This window comes from Balearica regulorum, chromosome 1 (assembly GCF_011004875.1).
Source record: "Balearica regulorum gibbericeps isolate bBalReg1 chromosome 1, bBalReg1.pri, whole genome shotgun sequence".
Classification (NCBI taxonomy): domain Eukaryota; kingdom Metazoa; phylum Chordata; class Aves; order Gruiformes; family Gruidae; genus Balearica; species Balearica regulorum.
The window spans coordinates 67,597,899-67,612,125 of record NC_046184.1 but is presented as its reverse complement, the minus strand read 5'-3'; the positions used below and the strand labels follow the sequence as shown (position 1 = coordinate 67,612,125).

General features: G+C 37.1%; 1 protein-coding gene across 2 annotated transcripts in view; it reads left to right on the top strand.

The window, feature by feature from the left end:
* Positions 1-14,227, top strand: part of KDM5A (lysine demethylase 5A) — a 50,797-nt gene that overhangs the window by 2,564 nt on the left and 34,006 nt on the right. For both annotated transcript variants that reach the window (XM_075756552.1, XM_075756542.1), the window contains exons 2-8: positions 74-151; positions 1,219-1,341; positions 3,489-3,659; positions 4,153-4,287; positions 9,489-9,594; positions 10,138-10,226; positions 13,209-13,367. In XM_075756552.1, the coding sequence (XP_075612667.1) occupies positions 74-151; positions 1,219-1,341; positions 3,489-3,659; positions 4,153-4,287; positions 9,489-9,594; positions 10,138-10,226; positions 13,209-13,367 (861 nt within the window). The remainder of the gene's footprint in view (positions 1-73; positions 152-1,218; positions 1,342-3,488; positions 3,660-4,152; positions 4,288-9,488; positions 9,595-10,137; positions 10,227-13,208; positions 13,368-14,227) is intronic.

Below are 14,227 nucleotides of genomic sequence, written 5' to 3'. Positions count from 1 at the left end.
ATTGTTAGGGTCTTCTGTTTTGTGCATTTTTTGAGAAGTTTCTTGAAGCAATAAAATGTCTTTCTCTGTTTAGGACTGGCAGCCTCCATTTGCATGTGAAGTACAAAGTTTTCGTTTCACTCCACGAATTCAGCGCCTGAATGAACTGGAGGTGAGCTTTTCCACTGTTGATATAATTTTGTGTTTGCACTGAAAGCAGTAGGTCTCCTTGCTTGAGATTTGCATCTTGGCAGGTTTCTGGATGGGGGAGACTTTAGAAACCCATAGACCACATCCATGTTTATACTTGGCAATGGCAGAGTTCATATAAAATAACTCTCCATGGCTTTGAGAAAAGTCTGGTTTTTATTTTATTACCCAAAATAACCACAAGAGTTTTTCATGTTCAACTGGAAATGTCTAAAAGGAATGCCAAGTACCATGTTGTGTAGTAAGAGCAGCCAGTGTCTCGCCTTCAGAGCTGCACAGGCAATGAATTTTTTTTTTCCTTAAAATATTTACTGCTGTTCTGAAGCCTCTGGTTACCTTATACTGTCTCGATAATGCCTTTCAAGGCCTAAAATGAACTGATTTTTTTATGGACTGCTTACAGTTGGTTAATTTTATGATTCAAAAATGTATGGGAGCTTTCTTGAAAGTGGTATGAGTTCCATTCTGTCCTGGTTTTTCCTTTTCTCTACAACATTTCTCAAAGCCTTGCTCTGTTCATATACCAAAATGTTATGTATCATTTGGCTTGTAAATGGGTGTCCTTATGGAAAGTGATTTGAGTACTCCAAAAATACTCAGGGAGGAGGCCTTTCTGCATGGTTAAGGCATATATAAAAACTGTTTCTAACTCTCCCTAGCCCCCCCCCCCCCCCCCCCCCCCAATGTGTATTTTAATAATTGCGCTTGTGTTTTTACCTGAAATGCCGATTTTCTGTAAGCATGCATTTTGGTTTCAAACCAAGAAATTGTTAGGTAGGAGTTTAGTTTATAGGATCTTAAAAGCAGAGAGTAAAGCAGATACAATTTCCCATTTGTGAAGGTCTGTCTTTTTATCAATACTTATATTTCTAGGGCATTTTTTTACATGACTAAGAAATACCTTGCTTGCCAAGTAGCGCTTTGAAAATGTAAACACTATAAAAAGTTGTCATGTTTTTTCTCAGAACTGCAAGGTATTGTCACGCTTGCTTTGTGACATACGTATTTGTCTTCCTTTATTGATTGCAGGCAATGACAAGAGTGAAGCTGGACTTCTTGGATCAGTTAGCAAAATTTTGGGAACTCCAAGGATCCAATTTAAAAATCCCTGTGGTGGAGAGAAAAATACTGGATCTCTATGGTCTGAGCAAGGTGAGTAAGCAATTGTAGGCCTTGGTCAGACAGGGACCTCATTTTTCATTCAAGCTCAAGAAGCAGCAAAGCAACAGGGAGGGCTTGTTTTACAGCATTAATCTCATTAATGCAGAGATTAAATGGAAGTGTGGGAAAAAGAAATATAGTGAAAGAAAATTTCTAAATTGAGTGGTTATGGCAGACATGTCAAGCACAGTTAAATTAGTTGGCTCTGGTTGGATTCTGTACAGCCTGTATTCATTACCTTGTACAGAGCTTGAACATCCTGATGTCAGCTGACCATTTGCTTTTTAGTTCTCCTTTTTTACATGTGGTAGAGCTGCAGGAGTTGGAGGTGGTTTTTGGGAAGGCAGCAGTATACTTGCATGCAGTTCAGCTCCTGACATGGCAATTCTGTAATGAATTGTTGTAATTGCTCCCTCCTTTCTCCCAATAGAGATTCTCCACATGACATAAACGTGCATCTTTGAGAATTTGTAATGTCAACTTCTGGAATAATTATTTTAATTTCCAAAACAGGCTAGGCTTAAGGCTGGCTAGCCTTATTATTGTAGCCTACTATTGTAGTTATATTTGGTGTGTTGTTTTTCAGAGTTTGCACACAAGTTAAATCTCTGTTGAAATTTGCTTTTGCACTGGCAAAATACATGTGCCATTATAAACTTACCTGCTAAGGATGGATTGTTAATATAAATAGGTAGATATCTCCTTGGAGGGTAAGGAATTAAGATACAATAGTTCTAGGTTGGAGCATCAGTGTCCATTCCCCATCAAGATTTCTTTCTCTTAGGTAAGTAAAAATATAAAGATCTGAATAGATTTTATTGTTAAGGGAAGAAATCATAGTCTTTTGGAGAGTCTGGAATTGCTGATAAAATGCAGAGACAAGTTGATGAAATGTCTTTTGGTATTTGTTGGTTGGTTTTTTTTCTTTTCACGTCTATAGTGGTTTGCTGGGATATGCAGAATATCATAGTGGTACTGGGAAATACCTGGGTCACTGTTCAGCTTGAACATTTCAGTTGACCGCAGATATGAAGGTCTAAGCTTAGTGGCTTCTCTAGCCATTGTTCATGTACAGGTATTTTCAAGTACTTTGCTGTATATATGAGGGAAAATAATGATGAATAGTATTGTTTTATCTAAGCGTAGCTATCTCTGATTGTAGGAGGAATCAGAATTAACTAATTTATTTGTCACTGTCACAATTAGACTTTTGAATTTACCTCAGCCTTAAAAGTAAACAATAAATTTCACTTCAGTAACAAAATGTTTTTGCATTGATGTTTCTAAGAGTCTGCGACACATTAAGCACGAGATTTGGTCCTCATGTGTAAAGAAATGTAATGCAAAACTACACTGTTGTAGAAATGCTATTAGTCTTACAATAATATAAATGAAGTTACAATCCATTTGGGTTTTAAGCTACTTGGCAATGAAACTGTAAAGGGAATGGAGGCAGTGGAAAGGTGGCCAGTGTTTCTGAGGAAGCAACTCATATGCTGTTATGATCATTGCTTGGAGGCAAATGGTCTGTAATTTTCTGTTCTATGTACATGTTAGTTATACATAAGCAGTGATAATTCTATATGTGAATTACTAGACTCCAACCAATTGAAGTCAGGTGTAAAAACTGGACTGAGTTAATTGGAAGATAAATTCAGTTTTCCTCTTTTTACAGTAGTCTCTCTTCCATTCAGGGTTTTGTGAGAGTTTCTATAGCTCCGAAGTTGTGAGCTCCAATGCTCCCTTCTACCTGGGCTCTGTTAGAATGGACTTCACTTCTGACCAGACTTGCGTTTTGCATCAGAGTAGAAGTCTGGTGCGAGTTAACTCTTCAGTTTGTTCTGATGTTGGGGTTTGTATTCTTTCCAACATGTCATAAATCTTAACTGTTGGACTCCTGTCTAGGACAGTACGCAATTTACATTTACTAGGAAAATTGCCATGTTAAATGTATTAAGTAATGAGGATAAGTGCTTAGTTATTAAAGTACTAGTCCTTCGGGAAACAAAAACTAAATTCAGGATTCTGTCACTTTTTAATGGAACCTTTTAACATTTGGTTGGTTTATTTGATTCTTAGTTTATGCAAGGTGGTGAGAGCTGCTCAGAACCCTTAACTTTTTTATTTATGCGTTTCAGATTGTTGCCAGCAAAGGAGGCTTTGAAGTAGTCACTAAAGAGAAGAAGTGGTCTAAAGTGGCAAGTCGGCTTGGCTACCTGCCAGGAAAAGGCACAGGGTCGTTACTCAAGTCTCATTATGAACGGATCTTATACCCCTATGAGCTCTTCCAATCTGGGGTCAGCCTTATGGTGAGACGCTTCTCTCTCACAATACGAAGAGGGGACCCAAACTGCATGTAGAGTGCTACTTGTTACTGCATACAAAACTAGGACATAGAGTCCATGCTTTTAGAAGCTTTAGATATGTAAACAAACCTAGGTTTACCCTCATTCTTACTGGTGACAGAATAGTGCTAGAAGTTGCAATGTGACCTTGTGTAGTTATTTTCTGATAGCTCTTTCTTTATAGGACTGAGGCCAATCCTGTTGGGAAGGAAAACAGGGCAAAAGGTGATATGATTAATTGGAAAGATGTCTTTCTCTCTTGATAAAGCTGGCAGTTGAGATTCAGTTTCCTTATTTGAAGGGTGCATGGATTAATTGGCCTCTTGTCTAAATGGTGTGTGTAATGCTGTGTGATTTCACTCATTCTGTTTCTTAGCAAACAGAACGATTCACAGACTGTGGAATGATTAGCACTGCCTGATCAATCAACCTGGTGTTCTGTGCTCTGATCTTGTAGGGCATCCAAAAGCCGAACTTGGACCTTAAGGAAAAAGTGGAGGCTGAGGACCTCAGCTCAGATGCACAGGCTTCCCCAAAGCAGGCTTCCAGAATGAACGTTGTGCTGAAGAGAACCAGGCGTGTCAAATCCCAGGTACCCCTGTTAATTGGCTCTTATGGACAGAGAACGCTTATTCCTTCCACCAGCACAGCAGCGTTGGCAGTGCAGTAGCCTTTGTCTGGCTGTGGGAGCCTGCTCAAAAGCACCACCAGGAAGCAGACTTTGTTTAAATAAAATCCAGAAAAGGATGTCTCTCTGAGGCGTGGCTTGCTTACAGTAGATGTACTGTTTGTCTGAAAACTTTTAAAAAATGCTCTTTGTTTATTGACAGGTGGCCTAGGTACCTTTGTAGTGAATATATCTTTGAAAACTAAACAGGTAAAAAGCCATTTGTGAAATGATGTTGAAGCTTCTGCTTGTGCAAAGTTTGAAAAGTTTTTCAAAACTTTTTCAAATATGCCCTTCAGTTACATGAATGCAAATATGTGTAGATAAGTCTTTGTTAATTGTGGAAATTGCATTTGGAAATAATTATCTCAAGCTGTATACACTTTTTCTGAAGAAATTAAATGGGTATGTGGGGAGATGCTCAGTGATGGCTGGAACTGTACAGGATTTCCACAGTTTTTCGACTGAAAAGCAGTTTCTCTTCTCCAGGATTAGTGGTGTTATACGAACTTCTGGTATTCTACTATGTGATATTAAATCCTGGGAGTACCCTCCAGTAAATCTCAATTCAAACTGAATCACCACCATTTTAAATGCTGTATCATTAGAAATAATCGTGGAGGCTTGTCCTGATGGCTCCACTGTTTCTATTGCACTGTATAAAGCAGGCCTTCACCATTTGGCAAAAACCTCTGTTGCAGGCAGCATCCTGAGGCTCTTCACAGTAGGTCTAGTGGCTTCCTGCTGGCCAGGCAGCGGAACGTGGGCAAAAGCTGGATTTAGATCCAAGAAACTTACTACTCGCTTGATGCCATTCTAGACTTATTTTAAGCACTGCAGTGTTTTTTCAAATGCATCTTTCTTGTCACTGAGATATTTAAGTATCCTTTATAAACTTCCATCTTTTTCTCTAATGCCATGATTGATTTAGATTAAATTGTCTTTTTTCATCTGTTTTCTCAACTTACTGAAGCTGACTTGATATTATTTGTCGTAGCCATGTAACAATGCATCTCACAAGCAGTCCCAGGCTGTGATCTTACCAGATCTCTCAAATCATGTGTTGTTAGTGAGCTATCCAGAAAAACTGAGAATGCTGCAGGAACCGAAGCAGTCATTCATTGTGTAATTCTACTCTGGATTTGAGCAAATCTTGTGGGATAATGCCAGTATGACCTTTTTATCATACATGATATAAAAGTGTCACTATGTTATTAGGATCCTGTGGGATCTTTTCTCCTGCTGATTTCAGTAGAGTAATGGTACTTCTCATTTCTCCTTACTGGAAAAAATGATTCTGTGGTGATCCTGGCACAGTATAGCTGCTTCATGTCATTTAAAGGGGCTACATTTCAGAAATGAGAGAGGTGGTTTTACTTGGATCATCTGCAAAAAGTAAATACATATGTGCCTTTTATTAGGCTTCTGGCCATGCTGTCTTCTAAGCATTACAGTTATTAAAATGGCTGAAATGACTTCTTTAATGCAGGAAAAACTCAACCTACTTGCATAGCTAGGAGAACTACTTTTTGGCTCTGTTGGAAGCTACGTGTAACTCTTAAGTCGAGTCTGGAACTGTATTCAGAAACAGAGATTTGTCCTTAGTACCCTCAAATGGTAGAAGTGTAAATATCTGGGGAATGCTGAGAAATTGTTCCAGATTTCAGTGTACCTCCTTGTTGTAAACAGGACTCTGTGTGAAGTGATTACCAGGAATTGTACCAGAGATTGTCTAGATAGTCTTCAGAGTAATATGAAAGTAATGTAAAAACCTGCTGAATAAATGTCATTCTGCTCTAGCTGAAACTTCTGAATGATTTGTGTGTACTGTGCTTAGTCGTCCAATGCCTGAGTAGTGAGCATGGATAACTACACTGACCTCTGCATCTCAGTAGATTTCTTCCAAGTGCTAAAAGTACTTTCCAAAATGATCTACATCATCTTCTTGCAGGTAGCTTACCTAAGAACGGGTGATGAATAAAAAAGCATAAAGATAGTAATCAGAAATTACTGAAATAAACAAAGATCCTCAGCAGTAGAAGGGGATGGCAGACCTTCAAAAAGCAGATTTTTGAATTTTTAGAGAAAGTGGAAAATTAAAGAGAATAGAGAATGAGAATTCTCCTTTGTGAAAGATGAGTTGGGAATCTTTGGACACTACAATCAAGTGTCAGTCGAATACATTGTCTCTGAATAGGAAGAGGATAATTTGGTGATGAGAGATTCTGCCCAAAAAGTAAACTTCATGCTTCATCGTCTTTCCCTTTTCTCTGAAGAAAGCTATCACAAATCAAAAAAACAGAGAAGGGCAACTGAATTAGTAAAAGCTTATAAAGAAAAAGACAACAAAAAGTAGAGTGAATTCTGATTAGGAAAAGAGAATATCCTTAAGGAAAGGTTAAATTTGGGACAGTTCTTTCTTAGAAAAGTCTGTCTTCACAGAAGATGTGTTAGAGTGTATTTTAACTGGCAAAGGATTTGTCTAGTGAAGTTATGTCATGATGATTTCTGGTAGAGAAATACATTACTGGAAAAAAAGGTAATGAAATACTATCTTTTCAAAGGATGTTAACATCCAGAGAATTTTCTGAAAAATCTAACCCAAGTCTAAGTAGTATATCTGCTTTCAGGTTTCTTTTACAAATTTGATTGATTGCAGAATAACAAAATTAATAAAATAAGCTTACCTTTTTTAAAATTTCCTTCTATGAGAATAATTGTGTGAAACAAAAGAACTCTGGGAGATGCTGACAAATGCCCCAAATATGTAAATATTTTGATTCTTGGTTGTAACTATTCTGCTTTTGTGCAGAGGAGGGGTGGGGATGCAAATGTTTCAAAGTTGATAAGAGTAGGACAACAGAAAAAGATAGTGTATGTATCCAGTGTAACTGGATCATGTCATTAGGATTTGCCCATGTACAAGAAAGGCCTTTGTGTTGTACTTTAGTTGAGAAGGTAAAAAAACCAAAAATATATCTGCATCCTTCAGGAAAACAAGGAGCTGAGAATACAATCACAGTTTAATCAAGTTCATCTCAATTATATGGAAAAAAGTATAATGCAAAGGTGTGATAAAGTTTTGTGTTGTTAGCAGTGAGAAAATGGCAAGAAATGCAATATTTCTTCTATGCATTCACAGTTTTGAGTCTGGTGTTTTCATACAGTCTTAAAGTACACCACAGAAAGACTACTTATTGAGGCTTGCTGAATGCTTTGGGTATTCACACCTTAAACTGTCAATATCCTGGCAGTGTTCAGAAGGTTATATAGGAATCTGATTTTAAAAAAAACATCTGCGTATCAATATGCAACCTGTTCTTTTTGAAAACTGTGTAGCTTTCTGACCTGAGCATGAATGAATTGCATCCACTTGGGTTTAGAGGAATCCAAGTAAATCTGGGCGATGGAGTTACGAAAATATATTTAGGCAATGCATTTTTAAACAAAGCTATAAAACTGAAGAGAGGTTGCTGCATGTTAATGATTTAATTTTAGTAAATACAATAGTAAAATTATTTTTCAGGTATCATTGAGAAAATTATCCTGGGTGACAATAGCGGGAAAGAGAAATTGTGGACATCATTCATAAATGTTGCTGAAATGATGGGAAATTGTACTGTGCTGAGAAATGTGATGCGAGTTGATTCTGTCAGGTTCTGTTAGTTGAGAGAATGGATGAACTGTTAATGAATTTGAAATGGGAACTGAGGGACTATGAAGCCTCCAGGTGGTAGGCTTTCCGGTGCAGCAAAAAAAGTCAGTGTGTCTATATTGCTTGTTAGCCAAAAAGTGAGGAATTTATGGGGAAAAAAATGCCAGTTCACAGTGAGCTTACAAAGTTAGTAACATATATTTGAAGTGAAAATAATTTAATAGCAACATAAGATTCATAAATGTTCAAAATTAGAATATCAAAATAGTTTGGAAAACTGTCGGTTAGCGTACTGCATACACAGTTCAGTGGGAACAGGGATTCTAAATATCACCAAAAATTCCTTAGAGTAATAATGCCTAGGAAACAATATCTCTTCTAATGTGTTCTGGAAGCAGGAAAAACAACTGATTTAGACTGGATAAATGGAAATTGTCATCTTTCTTTTAGCTTTATTGCAAGTGTATTTTAACTTGGGGTTTTTTTTGTTTGTTTGTTGATTAAAAACTGAATGCAAGGGAGCTTATTTCATGCATGATATATCAGGCTATAAATCTGTGGAAAATAATAGGTGAAGCATCTCCAGGAAGTTACTTGAATATAACCTTGTTGGAATTAGATTTGCTGAGGTCTTTTAAGATGAGTGAATTTCAGGAGGAAGATTGCAAATGAGAATTTAGTGGCCTTCTATATCAGCTTAGAAGGGGTTTTCAAAATATAAGGAGGCAACATAAAGGAAAATACCAAGGTGATTGCATTGCAGATAAAAACAGAAAATGGAGGTTCTTTTTGCTCTTAGGTTAGTGGCAATGATGTGGGAAAATGAGGTAGGTGAGTAACGGGAAACAGGAAGAAGTTCAGTTGAACAGAACACTTCAGGAAACAGCACTGGCAGGGGGACGGAGTTGTCTCCTAATGGGTCTTTTCATTTCTGATTCTGAGGTTGCAAGGGTACTGTGAGTAGTTGTGATTCAAGAGTTATAACATTTCATCACAAATAAATCCAGGAGCAGCCAAGCTTAAGGAATTAGAGTAGGTTGGAACTCATTAGTGTCATGTGTATGTGTCTACTCAAGGAAGCAGATAAAAAATCCTGTTGAAACAGTGTAGTTGTTAACATCCAAGCACTTGACTAAACTATGGTGACTTTGGAAAATACTGCTGTGGCATTCTTCTGATTTATTTTTGCTAAATGTCAAACCTAGTTCTCTTATTTGCAGTATACATGACTTTGTAGTTTATCTGTAATCCTAAATGGGAAATAATTTGGAAAGTTGGGACAAAAATGCTGTCTTTTATTCCATATGCATTTGTTCATTGGCTTTAGGAACAGAAAAGTGTGTCTTTTCATGCCTTTGTTTCTTTTGATAAGCTGATGTTGTGAGAAAGTGGAATGTAAACAAATTATGAAGAGACCTGGAGGGGAAATACTGATGGTTTGTGCTGATACGGTCTTTGTTTTTATTTTTAGGCGGAGGCAGGAGAAATGAGTAGAAATACTGAACTGAAGAAGCTGCAGATCTTTGGAGCTGGACCCAAGATGATGGGACTGGCATTGGGAACAAAGGATAAAGAGGGTAATTAAATCTTGGGCTCATCGCTCTGTAAAGTAATGAGGCTGTTAAATCTTTCTGCGTGTCTCTAGAGACAACATCAAGAAGTAAGCAAATCATTATAACTGGAAAAAGAAAGCTAAGTATTCTAGGCTTTCATTCATGAGAGAGATTTACAGGGTGCTTCTTGTAACTTGGCATAATTTCACCTCTATGTGTTATATAGTAACAATAACAGTTAAGCAGCTGTTGCATGAACTGAGTGACTGGAAAACAGGATTTGACAGTACTGAAGCTGATCCTGCCAGCTAAGTGCACAAATTATGAGTGTAATTCACTCTGTTTTGTGAAGGAATTGAGATCACATGTGAGGATAAACAAAATAAATATGTTTTCCTAATCCCTGTCTATTTTAGATTGGCCAGGTATAACAAAGCATTTTTGCTTTCTTTGGACTGTCAGATAGTTTCTGATACAAAAGGCAGGGTACCACGGTGGACATCTGTGTTGGTTTTGCAAGTTAAGTCTATCTTGACGTGATATTAATAACATTTATTTTACTTCAAGATGAGGTGACACGAAGACGCAAGGGAACCAGATCAGAAGCATTTGGAATGCAGATGAGGCAGCGCAAAGGAACTCTTTCTGTCAACTTTGTAAGTTTGATTCCTTTGCTGTGATTTCTGATAAGAAGAAATTCATTGATTAACTAAGATTTTTTTTTTAACACCCCTCCACCCACTCACAAATAGATGAATGGATCTATAATGGCAGCAGTTATGGGAAGAATGAACAGTATTTTGAAAAATAATCTGTGCTGTAGGTTTCTGGTTTAATCTTTTGGACAGGAAGAGTGTTTCAACATGAAGGTACTTGCTGGTCATGGGTTTGAGGGCTTGCTTTGCCACACGCTTCTTGCATCCCTTCAGTAGCTCACTTTCTATTTGAGCTCCCCTTTGTAGAACAATTATAATACTACTTCTCTTCCTTAAAAGATGTTTCGAGGTGCTCCACTACTTCAGGAGTTTGGTTTTTTAGCAATTCTGGCTTTAATGTCTTTTCTGTTTTGAGTTTAAAGTAGTCGTTATACAAGTCTATACAAGTGAAACCCCTAAGGGAAAAAATGAAATGTTTAGCACACTTGATGTTTGACCGTGGAAAAGCAGTGTATAGTTCGTAGTGTCTTTCATAGCGCATGACTTTTTACTTTTAAAATGTCCTATTTTAGCATGTGTACACAACCATGAATGAAGATGCATGCTTTTAATGTCTTAAAAATTAGACTCTTCAGTAATAATTCAGCTATTCTTTTTTTCTTAGCCTGAGCACACTTACAAGACCTTATTTTAAATTTTAAGCATAGAAGGCCACGGCAACTGAAAGCCTCTAGTGATCATATTTTTATATGTGGAAATGCCTCCTGGGGGAAAAAAAAAGTGGGAGAAATTGGATATTTAAAAAACAGATCATTGTGCCATTGCGGCTAATACAGAATTTATGTGACACTTTTTAAATTGTAGTAGTACTACTGAGTATACGGTGTTCTTAGGCTGTGTGTTGTGACCATTTTGTTTAAGTATGCTTTAATTTAAAAATATTTTGTCTAGTCTCTGTTTCTTTGTAGAAAACTGTATTTGTTTACTCTTTCCATTTACTCCTATTTATAAGAGAAAATGAAAATACTGTAGCAGCAGAACTTCTATTTTGGAACTGCATTCCTGTAACTGTAATCTTGTGAAATTCTGTGACTTAGTACCATTTGGTTCCACATGTTTTTTTATACTTGAATGAGAAATCTTCAAGGCAGGCAGTCTTTGAGGTGCACAGGTGATACATTAGCCTTAAATAACTTTTGTCTAAAAAATACCGTGCTGCAGATTTGTTTACACTTCTCCCTTATTTATTTATCGTTTTATGAAATGTGAAATTTCATCGATGTGAAATGCTAACTGAAATAACATATACCTTTCTATTTTTATTCTCTCTCCCTGATAAATATAGTTATATATTATCATACTCTTACTGTGTTGTGTTACGTGGCTAGGAGGCTTATTTGTGGGTATTGTGTAATCACAGATCTGCTTGTTGTGAATATGTATTTCAATGCAGTCTTTGTATTTGACAAATTGTCGCTTGGACTGACGTAAAAAAGATTGCATATGTTAATATGAATTAGGAGAGAAGAAGGTATTATCAGTGATAGGTAACTATTCACTATCACAGAATAGCTGCTTCTTACAAATGGCATTTTCATGCGTTTTTAGCTTTGGGGAGAGAACCTGAAAATGTCTGCTAAGGTACCCTCCCTCCGTTTTATATACTTGCAATGAAAGCAACTAGTTTGGTGTTTTAGACAGACAGGATATTCCATGAGGGTGAGTGCGTGAATTTTTATAAAAAGGGGAAAATCATATGTCTCTTAATAGAACTGCATTATTTTTGAAAATTGTTTCTTAAGAAATCTGAGCAATCTTTAGTACATTATTGCATAGCTAGGAAGTTGCATACTTAACTAGACTTGTGTAACCAAAATGGGGTTGACATCAAGTATTTAACACAACTGTGCAAACCTAATCAGCTGAAAAGCACGTGGTTTTGTGATGTCTTGATGAGAATAACAACTCCCCAGAAAACACCCCCACTAGTTCTGGTGTTATTTTGAGCTTAATGAAGGAAATACACATCGCCTGAGTTGCCCAGTGACTGACAGGAGTTGTAGCAGAAATTTAGAGCAAGTGTTATTCATGAAGTTCATGTTGTTGTTAAAAATTTATACATAAGATAATTTTTAGCTGTGATAAAGTAATACACAGTTTCTTCATTTAGATTGTTACAGATCTTCAGTACTGTATTAAATGTTTATATTAAATTAAAAGTCCTTTGGAAGCAACAGCAAAAAAATTTGAAACGTATTGATACTGTTTTCTCTTTGGTCCCTGAGAATATCTCCCAGTGAGTGTTGTTCTTGTAGAGAGATTATCTTGGACAGACACCTGCAAAAATTGTTTGCTATTGTATTGGGATTAATACTCTGTTATCATTTGGAGTTTTTTATCCTTTATGTTGGAAAGAATGAGAACGAACTCGGTACCTTTACATGCAGTTTTCTTCCCTTCCCCTTGGATTTTTAGATTGAAATCTGTAGGTTTGTGGGTTTTCTTACCTCTTCTTTTCCATTACAAAGATAATCACCGTACTGTTGCAAGTGATGGCATGTATGTTTCTGAAATAGTTTTTGGACAGATTCCTCAGCTGTGTGCTCTTTGTAGGGATTTAATTTGAATTGTTTCCCATGAGAGAGGCCCAAAGAGAGGAAGAGCATGAAGTTCTAAAAACTGTAACCTACTCTTTTGCCTCAGAGTAATGTAAATGAGATGCTACTTTTGAGTTATATAGAAAACATTTGTCCACCTGAATGGGATAGTTATTTTGCAGTGCCCTAAGTCCCCCTGCTTCCCACGTATTACTGCTTTGAGAAATTGAAGCATGATCGTTCATTATCAATGCATCTTGAAAACGAGAGGGGACTGCGTTGATGTTCATATATCGGACTTTAGGATTACATCCTTTGTCCCTTTGTTTAAGGAAGGCAGGTTCTGGATAAGGAAACTTTTTGTAACTTCTTTTTTTCTCCACAGGTTGATCTCTATGTTTGCTTATTCTGTGGCAGAGGAAATAATGAGGACAAACTGCTACTGTGTGATGGATGTGATGACAGCTATCACACTTTTTGCTTGATTCCTCCTTTACCTGATGTGCCCAAAGGTGACTGGAGGTGTCCAAAGTGCGTTGCCGAGGTACAGTTCAAGAACTACTCAAACTTTGTATGTATACTTGTATTCCTGGAAAGATCAGAAGAGCAGCAGTTCAGCTCAGTGCTGTTCCATCTGGGTAGAAGCTGTAGTTTTGTTTGGAATATTGTCAAGATGAGCTGTGAATCTCCAGCTGTTCTGGGTTGATGAGCCATAAGGAGAGAGAAATGTTCCTCCTAGAGCTTGGGCATAACATTTGTTTATTATACAGCCATCTGACAGCTAAAACTTTGGCCTTTGTATACTAAGAGCTGAAACTCAATTTGATAAGCTGGTAGTGGGAAATTAGGGTGAGAAGTAGGGTTGTGATAGATGTTACATCATAACGATGAGACATTTTGTAAACTATGAAGTAATCAAAGTATGTGATTTGGGCATAACAGGGAGCTTTGATTATTGAGAAGTCATTTTGGTGGTGTTCAGAATAGCTTGTAGCAGAAAGTGAAAGAACTAAAACAAAAATTTGTAGCTATTTTAGATTTGGGTTAGGCTAAAAAAGGAACTGTTGAGGCTCCAAAAGTGGAAGCTAGTTGAATTTCATTGTTCAAAAAAGAAGAGCTACCATGTTGCAAGAGATGACTGATCGACAGCTTAAAGGTAGCGAACATCATTTGATTGGCTTGGTATTTGTCTTAAGAAAACAAATTTTGCAAGCTTAGGAAATTTGTAGATGTAGGATTCAGAGGAAGAAAGCTTACTGTTTCTAAATCTGTAATTTTATGACTGGCTTTAACTTTTTAAAAGGTGTTTTTTCCAAAAGGGGTAGTTGCACACACATGTGTATGTGCCCATTTCCCCCCACACCCTTCCCGCTGTGGGCTTCTGCTGTTTTCTTTATGGTGGTG